The sequence below is a fragment of the Teleopsis dalmanni genome, chromosome 2 (assembly GCF_002237135.1).
Source record: "Teleopsis dalmanni isolate 2A chromosome 2, ASM223713v2, whole genome shotgun sequence".
NCBI classification, from domain to species: Eukaryota; Metazoa; Arthropoda; class Insecta; order Diptera; family Diopsidae; genus Teleopsis; species Teleopsis dalmanni.
Window position 1 is genome coordinate 58561674 of NC_051847.1, and position 10279 is coordinate 58571952.

Consider the following 10279-nt stretch of genomic DNA (forward strand, 5'->3'; position numbering starts at 1 on the left):
ACAATATTGACTTTTTAAATATATTTGAACTGAATTCAAATTTTTTTTTTTTTTTTCATTTTAATATTTCATACGTATTCTGCAATAATGCTGTAACATTTTACAATGATTTAATAAATAGAAGAGATTTCATGCATAATAATTTATAATTTAGGTATTTCTCCATGTGATGAGCTACTTTTTTTTTTTAAATAAAGATTTTCCAGAGTTCAGAGATGCGTAACAAATAAAAACCATAGTTTTGGTACTTCGATTTTAAGTACTTTGAATTAAGTTAACTAGTTAGATTGGATCAGATTGAAGTTGTGATCTTACACACTAAAGACCACTTGATCACTAATAATGACCTGTTGCTATCTGCTAGTATAAATATACATATATCTACTCTTTATATATCTCAGCAATTTGCTGACATCATGCAAGCTGCTGCTAAGTTCTTTTTGTGCTGAATTGTTTAATAAAAGATGAGAAGACCAACGATATATAGGTAAAGTATTTGTGTGTAATTTAGGCACGTTCCATAAAGAAGAAGTCTTGTGATAAGATAAGAAATACGTCTTGTGATAAGTTTACTCACAACTTATTGTAGCCATGTAAACTACAAGACTTCCAATTAAAAAGAGCATTATAAGCTTTGCCAAAGGTTTTACGTGGTTTTTAATCTCTGAGTTTTTCCTTATATGGTAACACTTCAACGTGAACTATAACTTCACTAATTGCTATAACTACTCAAGAGCGGTTATACTAAAAAGATAAATAAATTTTTTATGAATACAAAATACATATACAATGCAAAAAATAAAAGAATACATTTTTTTTGAACTAATAATTAATTTTTAATTTTTTTTTTGTGTCAGTGATGCACGCCCCAATAAAGAACAATTATCATCAATGAATTTTATTGAACTTAAAGTACGTAAAAAGGATTTAAGCTTTTACCAAAAACGCACATATAATTGCATCAAGACGCGTACATGGTGGTGTCAATCCTTTTTAGTTGGAGTTTCTAAAATCATTGTTGGCTTGCGGAACGATAATGGGCTTGTGGATAGCATTGAGGAGGTTGAAGTAAATTCACTAATAAAACAAGGTCAAGTAAGTAGAAATGATTTCTCATATCAGATATTACTCATGTAACATTTAAATTTTTTATTGCAGAATTATTGGAGTGGCAATAATTGCATTGAATTTTTAACATTTATGTTGAAATTCATTAAGGAAAAAACGAGTGATTTAAACTGTCCACACACTGTAGTGGATTTTTATTACAATTCTGATAATAGACATATTAGTTATAAAAAAACCGAGGGGAAGAGTCCCAGCTCATTTTTACCTGATTGGTATATAACTGCAGTAAAAAGCCAACATACGTTTTAAACACACACAGAGTGTTAAATTTTAATTATTATATTTTAAAGTTTACAGAGTATTTCTTAATTCAAAATACAAAACCCAAAAATATACGTTATAAACATGAAATTATTTAGTTACAAAAATTTTATTTTACACTTATTTCATCATTGAGAAAATCTTGCAGTACTTATGAACGAATTTTAAGTAATAATAAGTTTTAAGTGAGAATATGAAAGTACAAAACTATATATTTGGAAATGTATGCTGAAGTTAACGTTTGCTGCTACTACAAATGATTATTACTAATTTGTTATTACTTGTACAACAAAATACTTAGAGCTCGGTCTTCTTAGGATTACCGCTGCGATCATAACCAGTTAATTCTTTTGTAGCATGTTTGGCTATGTATTTAATGAAATCATTCACTTCACGCCCATCATTGTACGATACTGGCTTATCTTTGGCATCCTTTGCCAACCAGAATAGTGTTGGGAATCCACGTACATTGAATTCGGGTGGCACATCATTAGCTGTAGCATCCATTTTTACAATAGCTACATCTTCATCCTTCAATTTTTCAGCAAGCTCATCATAAATAGGTGTCAATTTTTTACAATGACCACACCATGGAGCATAAAACTCTACCAATGTATCTTTTCCATTATTAACGACAACGTCATCAAAGTTTCGTGCAACAGCTACTTTGACTGGTGTGTCATTGTTTTCTGGTATGGGTTCTGATTTTACGTATGGCTCTAATTCACCATTTAACAGTTTATCAGCAAAATCTTTTAAGTTTTCTACAGAGAATTCCTCCTTCAAGGCGTATTTCATGTTCTTAATGTCACGTGCAAGTATAACTGGCTTGTCTCCTACAAAGTCATAACCATATTCATTCAATTCATGCTGGAAGTCATCCTTTGAACTGACTGCAAAGCCCAATTTTCCTATATATTCCTTGGCTACCTTCAATATACGATTACGCCAGTAGTTTGTTCCTTTTGGATTCTTAACGTAATCAACTGTGTAGTAAGCAGTAATAAGAGGATTTTGGAAATCGCGAGCATTATCTTGTGTACGATGACCAACGAGTCCATGGCTATAAAATTTATTTACATATTATAAACATATTAGTATTAATATTTGTTTTTTTTTTGTACTCACAAATTTTCCTTAACAAATGTGCTCAGAGATGACTCTGACAAGCTACCAGTGAAACGAATTTTGGATTCCTCGAATTTGTTCGTTAAATGTGGCGCGCGTATGAGCACAATAGCATCACTAACAAAAATGATGAAAATATAAATTAATGTGTATTACTTTTATTTAAAGAAACAAGTGCAATAAAAACACCATAAAAACTGCCTTAAGAAATATATTAAAATTGAGTGATTTTTGTTTTGTTTTTTTTTTTTCATGTTTGACTAGTCTTCGACTTACGTTTCGTCTTGCTGGCTCAATACATCAGCATTGCTTGAGTGTCCGAAACGGAATTTTTCCCTGTTTTTATCAGCATATTTAAGGAAGAGTTTGGCCAATTGAGAATCGGTATCTTCGAAGTAACCGAAAATAGTTGTCTCTTTGGCTTCTAGGAACTTTTTCAAATCTTCAACTGATTTTATTTCTCTCGAAGCTGGACCAACTTGAGCACGCATATATTTAGCAATGCCATTTGCTTCACGTGGTCCATTATAATCTTGGGAGACTTCATCGCCGCGGAATATTTTAAGTGTTGGGTAACCACTAACAGAGAACTTAGAACAAGTTTCTTTACCCGCCTCAGTACAGTCAACCTATGAAAAATAAACAAAAGAATAAATTATTTATTTATTTCTATTAAAACTGAAAGAAATCCAAATTATAAAATGTTATACTGACTAAACAGACAACAGCGTTTGCTTATTTTCTTACTAAGCTCTCTAATTGTGTCATTTTGCTTTTTTTTAGTTAAAGCCTGATAATATTTTTTTCTAAATCATGCCACTATTTTTTGTGCTCTTAGTTAATGAATACACAACTCACATCTGAGTAAAGTGAAGAGTAAGGAAGTTAACTATCCAAATAACTAACCAATACTGATCTCATTAAGTGGTGCTCAGAAACATTTTCTAATATTATTAGAACAGTAGAACCTTTTCTCCGCAATGTATGCGGTGATTCATTTCTTGACATCATGTGTACATCCACACCTATTCCAGTGAACGTAACATAAGTGAGATTGAACAGCACTACACACAGACACAGTTTCCTCCCCAGTACCACGATTGCATAGCAACAAAGTTCACCAAAGGCCTACAGTTATTATATCTAGGGAAGAGTTACACCCTTCTTGTACAACAAGAACGGTCCTAGCTCAATTGAGAAAGGGATAAAGTCATGTGATAAACAGTTTAAATTTCAATTTCAAATTTGGACACTAACTGCAGATCTACCCCCATAATCTTTTCATGTCTTAATCTACAGGTAGTTTGTATTTTAACCAATTTAACTTTATTAAGTTCTTATCCGAAGTCAAAAAAGTGAATGAATATCTTGAGTTTGATATATGATAAATACAATTAATTAAATAAGAATAGCCTACTATTCAATAATAATTATATATTTCCAAAATACTCTTGAATCTAATTTTCAAAACCACTAAAACAATATTTGACATGACATTGAATTTTTTTTATACTGGATCAAAACGAACAGGTCGTCTTCTCCTTGTAACCGACCGTCTGAATTTAACTGACAACTGGTCATTGTCTGTGGATCCATATCTGTCGTCGGTCTAAATTATTCCAATAGCTCGCATTCTCCGTCTTAACTCAGGTTAACTTTAGTTAAAACCCTGCGCATTTATAATCCACTTCTGCTCCTATACAATCCTTTACACTTTTTTTACCCAAACATATCATACACAAATCGTTACTACTATATATTTGCGTTATTATTTAAACGAAAAAAATCTGGTGTTATATGTGAATAAGTTTATTTATTTCATCAAGTTTTTTAAATTACGCGGAATAGTTGGTATTTGATAATCTGTTTCTACCAAATGAAAGCTCAAAACCGTAAAACCTGTTTTTTTTCTTATAGTGTTCCCAGAATGTATTTTATGAGTCACATATTTCATAAATTATTAACATTTTGGTAACCGGTGATACAGACACAAATTACAATTGAATTATAAAATTTGATTTCTTTCTACAAAAAATCAATATGACTTGACTTATCGTTAGGTATGCTTAGACTCTAAAATTTTGTAGGTTCAGAGTGAACACTAAAAATGACTTCAGAATAGATATTCAACTAAGAATCATTCTTGCCAACAGATGTTTTTCGGGCTAAATAGGCAATTAAAAACCAAAACCCTCTCTCGATATATAGAAATCATGCTTTAGAAGTCTCTAATCTGTCCTGTTGGATGATGTAGAAGCTTGGGCAATAATCAAAAATGATGAGAAAGCATTAGGAGTATTTGAGAGAAAAATTTTTTAGAAGATCAATGGTCCCTAACGCATTGGTAGCTAGCTAGTATCAAATTGAATAGAACGATTAGCTGTATAAGCTATATCGTGTCAATGGAAAAAAGTGTTTCATTCGGTACCCGCTAGTGAGCTTTGTTCGAAGGAACACGTCAACAACAAATAGGCTATTGCACGACTCAAAAAAAAAAAAAATGATTCCGCATTTTGAACAAGTAAAAATAGGCTAAGTTTTAATCGCTTATGTCTCTGGATATCCAAAAATGTTTTTTTTTTTGTTTTCTCTTTCTATCGATAGTCTGGTCTATAGACAAAGTTACTGGTTTTCTTTCTGAACACTATTATTTTTATATCGGCAAATTCATTGCTCAACTGATAAACCTGATAAAACTGATAGCAAAACGGCGAAAAACCGCTAACTGAGGTACATGGAAGTTATCTGATGATCTACCACTGCAACCAACCAACTATATATTACTAATAACTTAAAAATCACATGTTTTATCTAGACTGAATAAGATATGTTCATAAAATGCAAACATAATATACTATATTATTTATTTTCGTTATCTTATATTTTTAGTTTCAATATACACACATATATTTTGTTATAGATATGTTCGCTTATTAAAAAACTATATGTGGCATATTAATCTAATATAAAACCGATGTTTCTTATTTATTTATACACTATATGCTTTTTTAAACAATATTCTAACTTAAGGTCAAGGCTACTAGGGCTGAAAAGCTTAATTAGTTACTTATAGCTATCGATTTTTTTAGGCAGATTAAAACTTATAAAAAAAAATATATAAAAGTAGTTCAAATCTCTGTCAAGTAACCAATTTCATTAAATTTATTTACGTGTAAATAATATATATATACCAAGCCTCTATTTATAAATTTATATTACATAAATTCTAAGAAATATTCATGAATAATTAAATACAAGAAATGTTTCCAAAAAAACTATAGATGCGTATTTGGCAATATTCGATACAACTGCGTGATCAACCAAAAATTTAATTAATCAAAATAATATAAAATTTTGTTGTTGTAATTCACTACTTTCTCGATACCTCTTTACCATAATATTTAATATAAATATTTATTTTATATATTAAAATATATATATATATATATTGTTTTTATTAGATATATTCTAATATAAAAATTGTTTCTTTTTTTAAATATATATAGTACAAAAAAGTAAATATAAAACAGTTCAGATCTCTGTTAAACAACTGATTTATACATGTGCATATAATAATATATATACAGAACTTATGAATTAAACCACCAAATATATTTTCAATGGATAGACCTATTCAAATTTTTAATATAGGTCAATATATATAACGTAAGGCAGGCCCGTGCTAGATTGACTATAGTTTTGTTAACCATTAATGTCTATAATATAATGTTAATTTCATTAATAGTAAAGAACTATATATATATACATGCAGTCATTTGATACATTTCAGCTTGAGGAACTAAAGACGCAGCCCCTTTTATCTTGGCTACATGTTTACTGCACATTTTAACATTCTACGCATCACTCATCCACATCCTAACCTAACGATTCGTCTTGTAAATCATTTCATGTTATCTGCTTTTAAATCCCAGCGGGTTACTATAACAACAACAATATACGCATGTACCTTTATAAAACCTTGTTCTTTTTCCCCAAGCCTATAAAATTATGCTGAATCTGAATAATTAAAGGTCATATGACAGATTGATCTCTGCCTTCCTAATAGTTTAAATCCTTTGTAGTTAAAATAGTAAGTATCCTAAATCTGTTACCAACAACATTATCATGCAGGAAGGATAATGTAATTTTACTGCTATATATGCAGTTTATATATAGTATAATTGCACCACAATAAGCTAATATAAAGATATAGTAAAATGTAGTAGTTTTTTCTTACCTTGGCTAAAGTGATTGGAGGATCATCATTTTTAACGAGTTCTGCGGCTTTGGCATATTCTGGTTTCAGTCTTTTGCAATGACCACACCTACAGAAAACAATTCAGAAGGAAAAAAAAAGATATATAAAAATATGTTCTGATATTAAAAATCTATGTTAGTATTATCTTATCAAATAACAAACCAAACAATAAAATTTATAAATTCAAAATAAAATAAATGTATATATGCATTTGTATTTATTTATGTATATATGTATGTATGTACATACTGAATTGATGTTCCATGTTAGTTAACAGCGTACAAAGCAATTAACTCAGAAAGTTGTGCTGACGTGTACATGTGATGTTCTTTTACAGAATCTGTACTTTCACACGCTTATCGCATTTTTGCTATTTAAATATGCTTACCATGGTGCGTAAAACATCACCAGCGTAGTCTCTTGAGATTTCAATGTTGATTCAAAATTGTCATCGCCTAACTCCAAAACATCTTGTTCAGCGGCAAGCGCTATTGCAACGCAAAATAATAAAACAAAAATGCGCAGCATTTTATTTGAAATAAATCAGACTAAAACGTTGCTCAAAAATAAATAATTAATGACTTTATCTGATTTATTTACAACCAAATACCAAGAAACAAATACGGCCGGCTTGTAGAATTGAACAACTTAATTGATTTTCTTGCCAGCTTATTTAACCTCACAATGCCTTATCGCGTTGATGAGTGAAAGGTAAAAATTCTATACAGTTGGACTCTTTACGCCTTCTAGTTTATAGCGTATTTTGTTGTGAGTTTCTGATTGGTGCAAGTTTTCAAAAATGATATATAATTTCTTTGTAGAAGAAAAGTAAAAACAATAATATCGTCTTGAATAAAACTGACAGCACAAATTTAAGATTTAAATAAGTTATGAAACGAAACTTCGTGTTTAAAAAAAAAAATTCGTAAAAAAATTTATAACAAATTGTATAATTGTACGCATACATTTGTATATTTTCATATGTTAAAAAATTAAACTAGTCTTTGGAATTTAGAATTAGTAATTTTATTAAAAAAATATAATAATATGATTAGTTTAATATAATTAATTGAACACTTTTGCTCTCTATTAACTGCGAGGTTTCTTCGTAACCCATCGTTTATTGTTTATTGCCTTACGTTTATTGTTGTTTACACATTATTATTAATTTGTTAATAATTCGTAAAAATATACACAGACACATTTTCATGTATCTGAAATATATACATAAGTATATACATATGTATATATATAAGAAAATATTTTATATTATCGTATACAATTCGAACGCAACTTAATCGGCAGCGTATAATGATAGCCCGCTTTACAAACAATAAATTATAAGCGTTAAACAAATAAATAAACAAATTGCAATATTATGTATTGTTAATGGCATTTCTTCTAACATATAATATTAATTGAAAAATGCCAATAAATGCTATACAATTATCGCATGTTTATTACAATAATAAAATTATTGTCATTGAAATGCAATATACTAATTGAATTTTGCAAAACTCTTACACTGAACATACTAAATGAAAATATTAAACAGATCATATATGGCGTTTACATTGGCCGAAAATAGCTCATTTTGAATCATTTTAAGCCATTTGTAAGTGTTTACACTTTAGTTAGTTCTCATTTCAAACAGCTGATTTTTCAACTTGCCTGTTGATTTGATTTGAAAAAAATGTTGCATGAATGTTAAATATGCCTTTAAACCTTAAAATATATACTGAAAACATATTTTTAAATTCTACGGCATTAATACTGGCCGAAAATCTCTCAATTTGGTCAAAAATCGAAAATTAGAAGGGAATGGCTAATTCGCCCTTGAAATTTTGTATTCAAGAATGGGAAGTAGAAATTCTAAAAAGAGGTGCATCGTTTTCAAGAAAATGCAACCACCAAATATTTGTTTACATTTTTTTTGTAAATATGTCAAAAACAGCTTTCTTAACCTGCCAAAATGCCATGAAGAGCTTTTATTTACGGTATGTTCAATGTATTCCTTTGTGTTGGAACATATTTGGAACGCATTCGAGCGCATTCGCGCTTGAAATTTTGTATGCAAGAATAAGCCATTCGCTTCTCATTTACGATTTTTGACCAAAATCAGCTATTTTCGGTCAGTATAAATGCCGTATTAATAATAATATCAAATTCTTATTTTTAATATTTATTACATTTATTTCCGTTCTGCATCGATTGAATAAGTAGCAAATAGAAAAAGAAAATTATTGCAAATAAAAAAATAACTTTTATTTTTAATCTATATTTATACCATTTCATTTTCCACTTTTTCGACTAAATATCTTTTCAAAACTTCCTTGTGCCAGTTCGAGTAAATTGATGGTATATTGAGGGAAATAGTAAATTATGTCGATATGGCAACGAATGTTGGTATTTACTAGTGCTGTTCATATTCGAATTTACGAAGTATTCGAAGAAATTCGAATATTCGAATAGTAAACGAAGTCTTCGAAGTTGAAAAAAACTTCGAAGTTTTTGTGAATTTTTGTTCTCGAAGTCTTCGAAGTTTAAATGTAGTGAAAAACTTCGAAGACTTCGAAGACTTCGTAAGCAAAAGGTGAAGTGAGAGCGCACAATGCAAACAAACGTGCATCACACAAATTATTTGAGGGATGAAAGCGTTTGCTTTGTTTGTACGTTTTTGTTTTTTTTTTATCCTATGCAGAAAATTAAAAACATGTTTTTTTGTTTTATTTTATTACATAAAATTTATTTTATTATTAAATATGTATTATAATATATATTATTTTTAAATATGTTATTATTAAATATTTTTTATATTAAATAAAAAATTCACATTTTAAATAACTTATATTTATTATATATATTTAAAAAATTATATTTGAGAAAATTTTTAATATAATATAAAATATATACGTAATAATATGAAAATATTGATATTGATGGATTTTATTAGTAATGGAATTTTATAAAAGTTTTCATTTTCCTTTTCAATAAAATCACAAATTAAAATCTTGAAAATTAGTTATGGAAAAATGAGTTTTGCTTATTAATGCCTAATTATTTGACCTGTATGAGCTGTGATGATCACGCAGGCAAGCGCAAATTTATTTTTGCATTATAAAATTTTGAATGTTTTGTTGTAGTTACAGTTATTTTACTGTTTATGGAAAAATTTTAAATCCCTTATTCTAGGAAAAGAAATACATAATATTATAAGGAAGTATCTAAATAAAATGTAAATTAGTGTATAAGCAAAATTGTATAAAAGAAATTCCATCAAATTTTCATGTATTTTATATTATATTAAAAATTTTCATAAATATAATTTTTTAAATATAAATAATAAATATAAGTTATTTAAAATGTGAATTTTTTATTTAATATAAAAAATATTTAATAATAACATATTTAAAAATAATATATATTATAATACATATTTAATAATAAAATAAATTTTATGTAATAAAATAAAACAAAAAAACATGTTTTTAATTTTCTGCATAG

At 28.3% G+C, this 10279-nt stretch overlaps 2 protein-coding genes across 2 annotated transcripts; one reads left to right on the forward strand and one right to left on the reverse strand.

Moving 5' to 3' along the window:
• The first annotated feature begins 863 nt into the window (after positions 1-863).
• LOC119678217 (decapping nuclease DXO homolog) lies at positions 864-1401 on the forward strand. Its single transcript, XM_038089927.1, has 2 exons — positions 864-1095; positions 1159-1401. The coding sequence occupies exons 1-2, from the start codon at positions 892-894 to the stop codon at positions 1375-1377; spliced, it is 423 nt and encodes a 140-aa protein (XP_037945855.1). The 5' UTR covers positions 864-891; the 3' UTR covers positions 1378-1401.
• Positions 1368-7571, reverse strand: LOC119678216 (protein disulfide-isomerase A3-like). The gene is made up of 5 exons (XM_038089926.1): positions 7164-7571; positions 6755-6842; positions 2794-3146; positions 2518-2634; positions 1368-2452 (listed from the first exon to the last, which is right to left on the reverse strand). The coding sequence occupies exons 1-5, from the start codon at positions 7301-7303 to the stop codon at positions 1687-1689; spliced, it is 1464 nt and encodes a 487-aa protein (XP_037945854.1). The 5' UTR covers positions 7304-7571; the 3' UTR covers positions 1368-1686.
• Positions 7572-10279: the final 2708 nt, after the last annotated feature.